This window comes from Pezoporus flaviventris, unplaced genomic scaffold (assembly GCF_033815535.1).
Source record: "Pezoporus flaviventris isolate CSIRO_AGI_PZ_B2104156 unplaced genomic scaffold, CSIRO_AGI_Pfla_v1 ptg000031l, whole genome shotgun sequence".
Taxonomy (NCBI): Eukaryota; Metazoa; Chordata; class Aves; order Psittaciformes; family Psittacidae; genus Pezoporus; species Pezoporus flaviventris.
This window is the reverse complement of record NW_026892579.1, coordinates 8,523,547-8,539,322: the sequence shown is the minus strand read 5'-3', so window position 1 is coordinate 8,539,322 and position 15,776 is coordinate 8,523,547. Positions and strand designations below refer to the sequence as shown.

The window sequence follows — 15,776 nt, the reverse complement described above, 5'->3', positions numbered from 1 at the left end:
CCCTTGTCCTATCGCTACAGTCCCTGATGAAAAGTTCCTCTCTGGCATCTTTGTAGGTCCCCTTCAGATACTGGAAGGATGCTATGAGGTCTCCACGTAGCCTTCTCTCCAGGCTGAACAGCCCCAACTTTCTTAGCCTGTCAAACATGTTTATGTTAACCATAAATTGCTCATTTCAAATACTGTCAATAAATTCAGTCGTGTGGTGCTGAAGCAAGATGAAGCCAGGTTCAACCACACTGACCCAGATCACCTACATGATTCAATCCCTATCACAGCCCCACAGACATTTCTGCTTGTCCAGCACAACCAAGGGGCAGTACTGTTCGGTACCAGTCTTAACTGACTACGCTACCTGCGGAAATGCCTGAAAGTAATGTGGAAATCATTAACACAGTGCTCTTGGAGAAACAGAAGGTGACTAAGAGAATTTTGTTTACTTAATCCTATGAAACAAAGTATAACAAGATGACTCCTTTTACTGTTCCTGCTAGAATGTTTTTAACAAGCTGCTGTGCCTTGTTTTTAAAAGTCTGTGTCACCCTGTGACAAAATGCCCCACTTCTCAAACCTGCCTGCTGTTCAGCCCCACAAGTACCAGATGACCCTCTCTCTTCCCTTTTCTGCTTCCTCCCTGCAAGAATAGCCAACACTCTTTACCTTATTGTACCAAAAAGCTTCCAAAAGGCCCTTAGGGGAAAGCACCGTAGAGAAAAGAAAAATAGTTGTGCAAGGTAAACTAAAGAGTTGGCATAAAGTCAAACTAAAACTGACCACTAAAGGTGGTTTATAATAACCAGAGAACTGATGTTTTGGAACAGCCTTCCTGTAACAGCTGCAGGAGTCACATTTTGTGGCCAGTGTGACAACAGCACCAAGGAGGAAAAAAAGAAAAATTGAAAAAAAAAAAAGAATATATAAATGAGGCAAGTGGTGAGAGTGAAAACTAAGTCCTCTGGAGAGGTAAACAGCACACACCTAAGTCAGCTAGAGTCCCTTTCAATGATGTCCTGGAACAGCTATACTGCACAGGGAAACCTCAGAAAAAAATACAGAAATAAGACATGATGCTATGCAGCCATCATATTTTTCGCACATGTATCTAAACAACTCTGGATCAAATCTAATTACAGTTGATTAAACCACATCAAAACAAAAGCCCATCATTAATTTCTTTACAATCTTTGGATGGCAATGGTCTCATTTGATTAACAACCCCAAAAGGAAAGAGGGCACTAAAAGGATGAATGAATGTTCATAGTTACCTGTCTGGAACATAAAAGAGAATTAAATCCTTCCCAAAAGGCTAAAGTCCAGACTATTCAAATTATTTGGTGCTATCCTGAGACATTTCCTTTGTCACACGTCATCATTAACACATATGAACTTGTGGAATTCAAAAACAGGCAGCAACTCAGGACAAAGAAGGAGGAGTACAGACAACGTCTCTCCCATCTCAGGCAGAAAGCCATTGGCAAAACATCACCCTGAATAAGAAAGCTATATTCTTGCTGTATCCAGGAAAAACAGGCTTCCTGTTTATTTACAGACAATGTATGTGATTGCATCAAAAAAAAAAAAATACTGATCTCTTTAGGAAGAAGTTGGTTGCAGGAAGAAAAAAAAAAGCTAGCAAGAGCCAGAATACCAGAAAATTACTGTGCTTAACAAAAGCAGCAATGTATTCCTAATGAGCAAGCTGTGGATAAATCGGTTCCCTTTTTAATTTGCCTTCCTCTCCCAAGGAGTTTCCTTTCACACAAAGGGATATGCCATGCCACTGAACTGGCACACTGTCCCTTCAATATCCTGCATACCCCAAGCACAGAGGAACAAATACATTACATGTTGCTCAGGGTAAAGCTTTGCATCGAAACAAGAATTGAACATTCTTTGAATTTTAGCTGCGGAATCCTTCCTCTGTCAGGGAAAGAGGTTCAGAGTCTGAAAAGCAGGTAAGAGTTCCCTGCTTCTCCTCACTCCAGATCACAGCTTACAACATAAGAGCACTTCAGAAACCATCCTTTGATATGAGATTACAGGGATTCAAAGCTAGGGGTGATGCATTTCCTCTAGTCAAAATTACTTCTCATTTCATGGGTAAAACCCTTAATAATAGTGAATCTCCCCTACAGTTTTAAAAATAGGTATTAAACAGCCTTGAAAAGCAAAGGCGTAATGCACTGTGGGTTTTGAATCCATCTCACCAACAATAATCCATGCATCAAAGTACTGTTAAAACACCCCTCTCAGATGAGGTTGTAGACTGCTAGTTCATTTCTCTAAATAATCTGGAGAAGCATCCCATGCTACTTTCATTTCCCCCACGACTGTCCCAGATGTATCCAAAATTCTCAAGATTCACAGCAGTTTTTCATCAATACAGCTCTCTTACTTTCAGAGGGTTCTCACAAGTGCCTATCATACTGCCTTAACTAATGTATGTGAATATCCAGTCAAAATTACATCTTAACACACACTTCAAGTTCTCAAGAAAGAAAACAATTACTGACACAAAAGAAAACCGGAGCGCCATCTCTTTCAGTTATTCAGAAAGAGCTAGTGAGGTCCTTCAGTGGTACTGGTAGATATTTTAATGCAACACTGTTTAAAGCTTTTAGACAAATGAAAATTATACTGACACCCTAACACAGCTAAGCTATTAATAACTAAATGCGGAAAAAGTTAATCTTTACACTAATCTGCTTACCACTTCTGGATGAAAATAAAGTAATTAACAGGTATTTTAGACTTCTGCTTCCTTAAAGGTAGCTGTCTGTTTGGCTACCTACTTAGCTAGAGAATGAATACATATCACTGACCTGTACGTTTGAGATACAGTCAACTTCATATTGAATCCAAAGAGGTATGCAACATCTGGATGACAAACTCAGAGCAATTATTATAAAAGGGGGTAGGAAGGAAGACAATTTTTGATCCCCCCCCCCCCCCCCCCCCCCCCCATTTAGTGACTAAAGCAACTTTCTGGAAGAAAGGTATCAGTAGAGAATCCTTAAGTCAACGACTCCTCTTTGCTAGAACTTACATACCCCTCCTCAATATCCAGTTCTTTAGAGAGAGCAATTTTAGGATGAATAAGCCAGAGGTGTCTGCTTTTTCTTGGGTATCACAGAACAGCTGAACATCTGAGACTGGAAGAGACCTCTGAATATCATCTAATCCAACCTGGCTGCTCAGAGAAGGGTCAACAAAGCAGGCTGCTCAGCTCTGCCTGCAGGCCTTCAAACGCCTTCAACGGCAGAGACAACAGAGTCTCTTCAAGAAATCTGTTCTAGTGCTTGATCACCCTAACAGGGCAAAAAAAATTTCTCATCTCTGTCTCAACATCTCAACATTCATTCACCTGTCACATGACAGGTGAGGAACACAGGACAAACATAGAAGGAAGCTGATGACAGGTTGGATTGGCCATTTCCATAGACTACATACAACCTGTGTCCTGCAACTCAACCATGCCTGACTTCAGTTTGGATGTTCACCCATACCTTACTTACTGGCAGACACTGCCCTTCCCCCCTGCCAGCCCATCATAAGAAGTCTTTGGCTTCTCATACAAATACTGTCTTCAGAAACCAAGCCCTTTACAAACTGCAGCAACTCAGTACTGTTTTACTGCATTTCAGCATACAAACTTCAACCAGCACATGAGGAACACAAAGGACAGGCAATGGCAAGCAGCTCAGAACACAAGCACTTCTGTTAGCAGAAGAATCTGTGACACACATGCTGGCATGACTTCACAAAACACGTTAAATACAATACCACAAAAAGAATGGACCACTTCTATGAGCAGTGACAATAGCACCAGACAGCTGGGCTATGCCGTTTCATCAGAAGATAAATCTAGGACACAAATCACTTTGGGGCGAACACCATAACACAAACAAATACAACAGCACTGCATGAGGTTTATTTCATTTTTATTAAGCCATGTAAGGTAACCTCACCCAGCCATAACTTCAGAAATTACTTCTGCATACTCCTTCCTGACAGTGAAGGAGAAGTGGTCTTCAGTGTCCTACTATCAGAAGTGCTTGAGAAATCTTATATATTTGTTTCTGAAGAAACAGAAGGATTTTTATCTTTAGGAATGCTTGACAAATGATCTCTATCTAGGCCTAACCTTTTGTTTCAGGTTCTAGAGGCTCTGACAAGTACTCCAAAAGAAAACTTAAGGGAGAATCTTTTTTTTTTTTTTTTTTTTTTTTACATCCTTGTGAGTTAAAATACAAGATTACACATTTGTTGGAGACAGGCAACTCTGGAAGAAAGGGAATGGAAAAAAGGTACACCTGGACTTATATAGAAAAGCTTTAATCACCAGAATCTTGTTTCAGCTACAACAAACAGGTCAGTTTTAGGAAAAAATACCACAAAGTAAGACTACCTGTCTTACAATCAGTTCTTGTTTCTAAAACATATAGAGTATTAGGGATTGTACAGTAAACGATTAGGGCAAACAAAAACTAAATGAATAAAAAAAAAATATCCAGAATAAATGGAAAGCACCAGTTTTCCATCATTGTATCTCAAATAGTAGAAAAGAAGTGCAGCCTAGCCTCCTGTATCCTTTCCACCTTCAGGCTACTAAGAAAAGCAAAGGCAGCAAGACTAAAATACAGCTCCAGCGGACTCGTGTCAGAAAAAGAAACATAAGGTACATTTCAAACATTCTGCCCATCAGATGTGGACAATTCCCCCAAAGGAAAATGCTGCTTGGTTTGAAAAGGACTTCTTTCAGCAAGGAACACAGGCTGGAGTTCTGCAGCCCAGGAAACACCAAGATCACTTTGAAGACAAATCTTTCATAAAACTTACTTGCAGCGTGTCATCCTCTCTCCCTGTCCTGGAAACTTGTACTTGTGGAATGCATTAAGAGATGCAAGTAACACAGCATGCAAATCATGAGTAAACATTATGACTCAAGGGTACTGCAGCTCCAAGTATTAAACCTACTCTGTTAAAACTGAGGGTAACAGGCTCGCTGCAACACTGCTCTTTGAGAGTTCCTGATTTTGCTGGGTTTTATTCGGAGCTCTACAGTTTAAATGCTCTAAACTGTGCACTAAATAGGTTCCTGTTTCCTTTCAACAGCTGCGTATATGCATACATACACAAAATGTATACACGTACTTACGCAAAAGCTGAAGTCTTGGGATCTTTTCCTACTTCAGCAATCACAGAAATTAAACAATGGTATGGACAATTTATTTACTGATGTCTTGAACTGGGGCTCTCTGACCAAATTAATTTTTTAATCACAGAACCATTCCTAGAATAACAGGTCAGGAACAAAAGTACGAAAATGCTAACCTACTGCAGGCAGGGAAAAACCCTCTTACTTTCAAAAGAAGCCACTGACAAACACTTTTAATGACATTTTAAAGCAGTAACCCATCTTCCTCAGCAACTAAGAAGCAGGATTCAAAGTCAGCAGCTTCTCCAAAGTGCAAAATAACTTCAAACATTGTAATAGGATTGACTTCTAGTGTAAACCCCCAAATTATGAGGCATAAAGCAAATTAAATTAATTTTAAAGTCTAAAATGCAGTTACTGAAATACAAGAGCTTTCAAATGACCACTAGTATTTAACACTAGTATTTAAACTGGAAAGCATGTTTCAGAACTTTGAACTGACAATGTAAGTGAAGACTTACATGATCTGAATAGATGCTTTCCAATTTAATTGTCTATTATTTACTGTAAGAATTGTCTTCATTCCCCAAAGTCCATCTATAAAGAGGTCGTATCTAAGTTTGCCTCTCACTAAAATGGTTAAAGCTGAATACTCAGATCCTAACTGTTTTCAAAGAGATATTTTTCTGTCTAGTAAGTATTCATAAATAAAAAATATCACCTATTTTGAGTAATACGTTATTAACTATTAAAACTCCAAGCAGTTCATAAATCACAGGAAATCCTGTGAAAGACAGCAAGACCTCTTCATTCCTACAGCATGTTTTACAGCAAGTAGATTAAGTGTAAAAAGGACAAAAAGCAACCTAACTTCTCATTCACACACAGTTCCACATGTATTTGCTGACCAAAAGACAGTATTTGTTACCAACAGCTTTAATAAACAGTAACGTAAGATGATTCAACATCTTGAAAGTTAACTTCTTTTCAGATTTACTTACTTGGACTTTCTGTTTACAATCAGCCTCGCTGGTCTCAGGGCCCAGTTCCACATCACATTACGCCTAATCAAGCCATTTCCAAGCTGCCTCCTTCCTATTAGTATACAATCTCATTTATATGACAAAACCATCAGCGTGACTCTTGTAAGTTACACCATCTAAATTATGAAATCTATACTAGGGCTGGACCTACAGGTACATCAGCAGAACTTCAATGGAACCTGAGAGGAATCAGAAAACTGGGCATTTTAATAAGCAATGACAACCATATGAGTCAAGATTAGCAATTTTAGATTAAATCAACAATGCTGGGCTCCAAGACTTAATACATCCTTAGTCAGTAGCTTTATTTTATCAATTTGATGTGGTGAGGATACCAGAACACATTCAATCCAAATCAAATGCAGACAAAAGTCACCTCGGATACTACAAGTCACTAAAAATGCCTGTATTCAACATTGTTCTGATGCAAACCTTGAAAAAGCTATAATAAAGAACAGAATTAGTGGACACCAGGATAAGTACCATGCATCCATTTATTAGTGGGGCTTTTGTAAAGAAGTCCTTTAAAGTAAGTAAATAGGAGAAGAGGAGGTGCTCAGTATATGGGTTCCAAAAGGTTCTGAAAAGTTCCTCTTAAAAGTCTTTCAGGACAATCATCTAACTGTTGCAAAAATAAATATGTGACTAGAAGACAGAGTGAATGACCAATTCTCACAGTAGAAGGAAATTACCAGGAGTCCTGCAGGAATCTGCGTTGGAACTATGATACTCACATTTCACTAATTAGTAACTTAGGTAAGGGGGTAAACTGTGAAATAAAGCTTCTGCATAATATTAACTTCTTCTGGGTAACAAGGGCAAGAGTATTCTGAAAAATTGTAAAGATTAAGCAAGTGGACTAGACTACAGAATGGCACACGGAATTCAGGGTATGAAAACGTAAAGAGTAATGGGGACTATCCTAATTTTATGTATATAAGGATGAGCCTGGTGTTGACCATTACCTCTCAGGAATGCAATCTTGGGTATTGTGAGAAACTGCTTTATAAAAACCTTGGCTGAATGATTATTAGTTATAAAAAGCAAAGCAGATGGTTAGAGCATTCCTGTGAAATATGTTAGCTTGAGGTATGTACAACCTTGAGCATGATGCAAAGTCCTAGTCCCCACCTCTCAAAGAGAGGCAACTAGAAAACAAGCAATTAAGGTGAACAAGGACCACAGACTGTACGAGAAGATTTATGCCCAAAATACAAGCTACAAATCTTTCATCCAGGAGGGAGAAAAGTGCAAGAAGAGGTAACAGAAGGCCGTAAAAAAACTTATGTGACAGACAGGATTGAATGTTTATTGCCTCCTCCAGTAGAGCAAATAAAGGTTGTCACATAAAATCAGAAGCAGATGCAAAACAAAAATTATTATTTGCAGTCTAGGCAGCAGAGCTGGTGAAATCCTGGCCACAGGATGGTATAGATGCCATGCTAAGAGAGTCAGTGAACTGAAAACCACTGGAAACAGAGAAGGTTTCCAATGCAAATGAAGCACCATTTATGCTTGTCTAGTTGTTTGCTCCTTATGGCAGACAATTTTATAATACTACGTAAAGACAATATCTGACCTGACCCAGTATACCAACTCTTTTGTTTCTAAATAAATAAATAGAAATATTTGAAACTTTCTTGGTAAGCCTTTGTAGAAGTCACAATTCTAGCAACTGTCTTAGTTTCAAATGGTTTAACCAGCCAACTAACATAAATGCACCTTCTGAATCCAAAAATGCATTACCTCCAGCAGATACTTATATTTAGAATACTAGAATGCTTGCATGCAATTTTCTGTACAAGGGAAATATAGTGAAAATATGAAAACACCTCTTCAGTCTTCTCAATTGTACACTTAAAACCTGGCGCAGACACAAATCTTTTTGCTCATGAAATAAATGAAGTACCTATTTTGAGCTTGTCCCTATTCTTGATATGGTCCAGCCAGCCAGCATGACCTCCCAGACCATGAAATGGAGGCATGTGTATCAGGTCCTGGCTAACAACTGGGGAAAAAAACTACAAATCCCTTACTGGGAGAAGGCAGCACTGCAGGGTGAAAGGATGAAACAGCAGCCCCACCCTAGACTTGTTGAAATTACTGCAGATCTGCACCCTTCTTAACAGGCATGCATTTGAAAGGAGGGTTGAGTGGAGAGTGAATGAGACCAAAATCCTCACCCTGGAATCACTGTTGATCCCATTTCTCATCGTTTACCTTGCTCCTCTCTCAAAATTCCTACTCCTCCTGCAAGAATGGTTTAGCTGCTCACGAAACTGTAACAGAACCATCACACTTCACCCTTGAATATATGAGGTTAAATAGCACTAACTTGAATTCCCTAATATGTAGCACGTAGTTCAGTGTCATCTACTTGACTAATCAAGATATTTTTGTAGCAAGTAGAAAATTAACAACCAGATATATAATAAAACTTTTAGAATACTGTTTTCATAAGCCTCCATAACAAAGATTGAATATAAAAATAAATAGAAACAGCTTTATGTTCATGTACATGTAATGAGAGATAAAGTTCTTGTAATAGCTTGATCATTATCAGTTCAGGACAGTCCTGAAGCTGCTTAATCTTTAATAAAGGGTTATTAATTTAATTTTACTGCTAGGAGGCTACAATGCTTACAGTAAGATTACAATACTTAAATAATAGCCCATGAAAAGACATGCCTTTTTTTCCGAATAACACAGCAATTTAGATTACTCTGTCCAAATGCTTTGTTTTGAGAAGTATTTTTAGAGATAATTGCTAGGCATTACTAATGACATCTCACGATGTTTGCCCTTTCTTCAAATGTTTCAGCAAAAAAACCCTACTGCCTCAAAATAGCAACATAATAAAAAAAAATAAAATAATATTAAGTTTCACCATTATATTCCATTCTCCTTTTTAACAGTCACCTAATAAAGCTGTATTTTTCTGAATTTGAAATGGTTTAAGTTAACCACAGTACCTTCAATGCCTTAAAAAAAATATAAATTTATGTCATAACAGTTCTTAAATGCACAACTGAGTTTCACTGACTCTCCCTGCTCTCACTTCCTGACACAATACTCAAAAGGTTATATAAAAAGGAAAGGACAAGTACATACACATACAGGCACAAAATGCTTATATTCACAGATACCAGGTTTTCACACCCATGCTCATCCATTAACATTAGCAATGAGCATGGCATCCTGTGTTTTTATCCTGTTCTTTACCAGTATCCTGCACTTTTATCCTGTTCTACCAAATACCAAAATGCTATGAAATACTTTGAGGGAAGGTTAATAAGATTTTAATGAGCTATGAGCAAGGACAGGGGTCACAGTTAACCCACTCCAGCCAATCTTATCTCACCAGAGGATTAGAAGCAGCACAGAAGAATCTTACCCCATAGTGGGAACAGTAGCACCAAGATGCCCTTCCTCTCCCCCAGCTGCTCCATGTTACAAATGCTCATTACTCCATTACAGATAAAACAGAAAAAATGCTGCCTGCATACTGTATACCACCTTGAGCCACATCCAAGTTGCAGACTCACTGTTTACCCTTAAAGAGCCAAATAAACTTTATAGCCTCAATTCCTCTTCTTCCATCTTTAAGTAGGGGATTAATACAGATGTCTGAAGACTGCCTCAAGATCTACAGATGAAAAAATGCAACAAAAAATTAGAGAAACCTTCATATTTACTACACAGGGATATTCAATATAGTGGGCAGATAAACAGAAGGACCTTCTCATGACTTCTATTCAAGGTTTTGAACATAGGTGCCAAGGACTACTCATCGACAGCAGTATGCAAAAAACCTGTTTCAAATACAGTAAAAAAAAATAACAAAATAGTATTATCACCATTATAGTCTATTCTCCATTTTAAGAGTCATCTAGGAAACTATATTTCAAGTGAGCTGTACTTTGCCTAGCCCCACTGCAAAAACGGTGGGCTAGTACAGGGGTTCTCAAACTGCCTAAGCTACCTCTAGAGGCATGGCATCTTTAAAGATTAGCAGGGAATAGGCTCCTTTAACCAGATTTTGTTAAGTGTTTCTTAAAGAAAGCTTTAGCTATATCTCAGAGACATTTAAGAGGGAAGGATGCACGGAAAAAAAGGTTAGTGAGTGAGGACAACATATTGCTGGGGTGTGGGAACCAACAAAAAAAGAAAAACACATATTATATGTATTTCTATCACAATGAAAGTAAACTGTACAGCCTTTATCTATTCCACCCCAATGCCTTAATGCCTTTTTTTTTTATTCCTAGAGTAGATTGTTCTGTTCTTAAAATTCAAGAAAGAAGATCTATGTTCCAAGCATAACAGCTCCTACAGCCTCTATTCTCTCAGAAAAGAGACTGAAAGAGAAAACTTTCATTATCCCAGCATTCCCAGCTATTATTCTTTGGAGTTTTTGCACTGTTTTCAACATCTTGTTTTGTTCAAGTCAAAAGACTCAGGACAGAAACCTTTATTCCTTTCATCAGGTTTGTAACACATTATGAATACCCAGTGCCCTAGAAGAGGCTAATTTACTAATGTAGACCTCAAATTCAAAAACTGAATTAAAAAATTGGACAAGCTTTCAGATACATGTACTTAGCTATGAAGTACATCACAATCTGTGACCACCTGTTTCAGCACTGCTTTATAATTCCATGTCTCAACTCAGCAGCACAGATATAAGTCAAAAAGTACACAGAGTTGAGCAAACACATCAGCACTGGGCAACAACTGACACATTATCCAACTAAATTCATTTACTTCTTGCTCTCCATTTTCTTTCCAGATGCTGGTGTTTAATCCACACAAGCCTACTATGAAACTGGTTCAAAGCAAGCCCAACAACATGAAAATACATTAATGGGCACTTATCCATCCCTAGCTGCTGAGAAAAAAAAAAAAAAAAGTATTTTCTTCAACTCTTGCAATTAGCTTTTTGAAAACAACTTAAAAATTCCCACTGCAGAAAATACTTTAAGTTAGGTTCAATCTGTACCAGAGTTAACTCACTAGCAACCATACATTTTTGTTCCACACCAAGAACAGTCCTTGCAATAGCAATCCTAGCAGTAATTTTGCTAAAGTTATACCAATATTTACCCAAAACATAGGTTATCCACAAGAAGTGTGAAATAGGGTCCTGTTTGCCTTTTTTCTTAAAAAAACAAACCAAAAACAAACCACAGATAGACACATATATGTTCTAAAGATACAAGTCAAAAGGATAAACAATGTAGCAGCTTCACCATCACCTCTACTGAATCAGCCTTCTTGCCTTCCCAGCTCATCCTGCACCATCCCACACATCCACAAAGTGAGACTTACCCAGAAATAAAAAACATTAAAATAAAAAAAAATTTAAAAAAAAGAAGCCAAAAATTAGGTTTTTGGCTCAACTTAGTTCCTTATGGTCGCCCCACGCTGCCCAGGTGCTCTAATTGGCACAAGGGAGGGGGAAAAAAAATACAGGACTTAACTCTCTTAGAGCACTGTTACCTTGAAGCAGTGATGAAATTGTAGCCTAAGACACAAAGCTGAACAATTAACTTTTACAAGAACCTTATTAGTTCCACAATGAACACCAAAGAGATAAAGTCATTGGGACAAATCTGTTCTACAAACTCAATTACCTGCTTGTTTAGTTTATCAAAGCTGAGGTAATGAAGTTATAGGACAGTTCACAGGAAGACTACTACACCACAGCAAAACCCTCCCAAATATAAGTATTGATCCTTACTGCAGGCTCCAACAACACTTGTTATGGACTCTCTCAGAATGCCTGGAGAAAGCAGGTTTAGACACCCAGAAAAGAAAAGCAGCTCAAATTTTATACAGGGCTTGAGAAAAGCATCGAGTTAAGTCATACTGTTCTTCAAGACAACAGTACTGAAAAGGTCTTTTGCAAGTTTATTTTAAACACTACTAAGAGCAAAATCTTAATAGCTTGCCGAAAAACTATCCTGCTAAAACACTGACACTAGGCAACACATTGAAGTTTTTCAAAGTAGTAAAGCAGAATAGATACATTCTTACTTTCCAATCTTCCTGGTGGCACAAACACCGATTTTTAATATTGTTTTTTCCTCCTTCCATTTATTCTATGGGCATTTACTACAAAACTACAGGACAAATACCAGAATGTTAGGGACCATCAGCAATTCCCAGATTTTTGGTGCTAAACCTCACTTGAAGAAAGTCGTGAATGTTTTACACTCTCATTCCTTCTCTGCTGGTGCTTTACTGTATCAAGCACCAGCAATCCACGGCAATGCAGTTGTAGAAGGAAACAGCGTGCACCAAAGGCTTGACCTCCTGAGTTTTGCGCTTGCTTCAGACTGTTTTGTGAGAGCAGCTGAAAGCTAATGCGGCTGAAGCTCATCTTCCAACCTACTTTTTACCAAAAAAGAGGCATCTTTGAAATGTCTTTCAGGTGCTCTGGTTCACACTGCAAAAGGGTTTTGAAGTGGACAGGACTGTGATTTCCTTCAAAAGTTTGCCCTGATCCAGTCCTCTCCCAGCAGGCTCTGCTGCAACTGGAGCTTAAGCAGCTAGCTAGTCCACCTGGACCTCACCAAGTCCACTCAGGGCAACAAAGGCATCGCGATCTACACTGGGCTCTCTAGCACAGGTTTGGCAAAACACAACTCAAGGACAAAAATGTTAGTTGGTCCTGAAGGGAGGGAGCAAAGGTCTTGACAGAGCCTACTTTGTTTGGCCCAATACTGTGTGCCACTAGTTGGAAAACCGGCTCTAAATTAGAATCAAAATGAGAATATCAACATCCAGATATCCCTAGTCATGACAGGAATCAGAAGTTAGCAGTGCTGGAGGATTACCTCCTCTCAAAACACACATAAATCTTCTCTTAGCTTCTGAAACAATGTATGTGTTTTTGATTTAGGGGTTTTATTTTTCTTTTAGCTAGTGAATTATTCTGAAAACAAGAAGTTTTGGCTAAACATTCACTACTCTCCATCATCACAAGGTTTCAATTTATTCTTGAAATCCAGTTCAAATGCTGGAACACGTATGCTTGAACACATACAAAACTGAGAAAACTACTGAGATGATTTTGCTGGAAACGAGTCACACAACAGCCATACACTCAAAACACTAGAACACCACAGCAAAGCAAGAGACCACTCCAGTAGTCCTGAATGTGAGCTGCACAACACCTCAACTCTCCATTTTAAACCAGCCTGCAGAACAGAACTCAAGCAGGAGACTGTAGGCACACTATTACACCCTATGCTAAAAATTAGACTGTACTCACATTATACAATCCATTAAGACAATTAATGAGGCAGAGATCATTCTTTCATTTCCATTCATTGCCATGCCTGGTGATTTTCACTCAGTTGACTCATTTTTGTACCAACAGTGTAATAAAATTTACATTATATTTCAGAAAGTATGGTCTGAGAGAACTTTGTAAGAATCTAGCACTAATTGCAGAAGAATATTCAGCAGGCCCTCCATATACCTGACAATGCTAACTAGAGGAAATTAGTAATGTTTAATGGCAGGCCTACTTGGAAGCTGGCCATATAGCCATATTCCAAAATTAGGCTGTCATTTTCTGCCATTCTGTAACAGTATCTGAAGATCAAATATAAGGCTAGTAAAGTGTTTCCAAGCTTGATAGGTTTTCTATGGCTTTCCCTGATTCTCTCAGCCCCTTGAAACCAAAGTTAACACCACTGAGCGTCACTTCTAGCCATACCATTCTGCACAGCATCTCAAGTAAGTCACATCAGTTTCTCCAATAAGCAGCTCTAAGTACAGAAGAAGTAAAACACGATTCAAGAAAAAGAGCAATTTTCTCCCCCACTGCCTCTCATCCCCTCACCAGAACAAAAATAAAGCACAAATCTTGAGTTCTGGAGAAAGGTTAGGGAAGTAGTGTTATTTTAATCTTTGGGTTGCTTTTAAAGAGTGTGGGATCAGAGAGAAGAAAAATATGTCCTCAACAACAGTAACACCTCCCTCTTGCAGTAGTCAGGACTTGGAAAGACAAGGCAGAGAATCCTTTCCAATAGAAAGAATTAACTCCTCAGCTGTACAACAGGTAGTATCAGGAGGGCAGAGATCAATCCTCCAAAGAGGTTCTCTAGCCAGCGTCCTGCCAGAAGCCACAGGCATGCCTGGCAGCAACCAGGACTGTAAACAGCTATGAGTTAGCACCAAAATAGCATTTGTTCTGTCAGTTCTTTCTATTTACACCATACTAGAAGGTACAGGAATAAGATTTCATTGTTACTTCTTTTACATATAAAACTAAGTTAAACGGAACCACACAAGCCATTTAAAACGGCATACAGAAAACACTGAATAGCCCCCAGACACAGCAAAAGGGATCACTCTCAGATTGCAAAGCACAAGTGTTTTTAAAAGGTCTGTAGTTTCAGAGATGGGAATCAGCATCAAACATCCCTATTCTACCAAACAGTTAATATCCTGCCTTTAAACACTATTTCTATGGCCCTTTTCATCTCAAAAAGGCTGTTAAAAATGTGCTCCTGTGGAGCCTATGTACCAAAATGCCTTCTTCTTCCAAGAACAGAAGGATGCAGGAAAAACAAAGAGGGAAATGACTGTGGAAATGAAATTTACAACCATTGAGAGAAACTTTCAAACACTGCTTGGGGCCACAAAACACCATCCCAAAGGTCGGAACCTAAATCTAGCACTTCGGGACATTTAACAGTGACTTGCAGTGGGGAAAATTAAAGCCCCATTTCGACACTCGCTATGACCTTACGGCACATAGAAACAGAGGCTGGTTAACTTTTCCTCTTTGGCTTAAACTCAATAGTTTGTTCTTTGTCCACGATGAAAATTTAGGTCATCCGCCCTAAAATCCCGGGAAGATAAGGGGAAAAAAAAACCACAAAAAAAAAAAAAAATCAAAACAAAGCCTTGGACCCCAGCGCAGCGATGACTCTGCAGGAGCAGAGGAGGCGAACGGAGCGCGCATTTCGGGGAGGCGGGCTCCGACCCTGCCGTTCCCCGCCTGCCCCCAGGTACCATTAAACGGCTGGTAGCAGGTACACAGCCAGACCACCGGCCCCCAGAGCGGCGGCCCCCGGTGCGCGCTCCACCGGGCTCCCCGCAGGGCCGGATCGGCGCCCCCTGCGAGGCGGAGCGGCGCTGCTACGGGCCCGGTCCGGTCCGGAACGGGCCCGCTCTGCCGCGGCGTGGAGGCACGGGGTCGAGTGAGGGGATGCCCGCGGCGGTGGGCGGAGGAGCAGGCTGGGCCCGGTGGAGGGCCGCTCACCGGCGTGCTGGTCCCGCGGCCACAGGTAGTAGGTGGCCGGGATGACGATGAGCCCCACGAAGCTCGTGAGGAAGTAGAAGAACGTGTTGCCGCTGTCGTCGTACTGGAACTGCTGCCCCGCCATGGCCGCTCAGCGCCGTGCCGCTCGCCCCCGATCGCCGCTGCCGTCCACCGCCGACGGCACGGTCCGTCCGTCCCGGGCGCGAGCACAGCCGCTCCGGGATCCCGCGAGAACGGGCGCTCCCCCGCCCCCTCCCGGGCGCCGCCGCCGAGGAAGGAGACGTGTCACTGTGCA

General features: G+C 40.1%; 1 protein-coding gene across 2 annotated transcripts in view; it reads right to left on the bottom strand.

Annotated features, from left to right (window-relative positions):
• The window catches only part of SEC63 (SEC63 homolog, protein translocation regulator), a 57,170-nt gene extending 41,394 nt beyond the window's left edge, over positions 1-15,776 (bottom strand). The window contains exon 1 of one of the 2 annotated variants that reach the window (XM_061460198.1): positions 15,482-15,776. In XM_061460198.1, the coding sequence (XP_061316182.1) occupies positions 15,482-15,605 (124 nt within the window). In that variant the 5' untranslated portion in view covers positions 15,606-15,776. Of the gene's footprint in view, positions 1-1,265; positions 1,294-15,481 lie in introns of those variants that run through there. The other variant, XM_061460199.1, reaches the window with a different exon arrangement.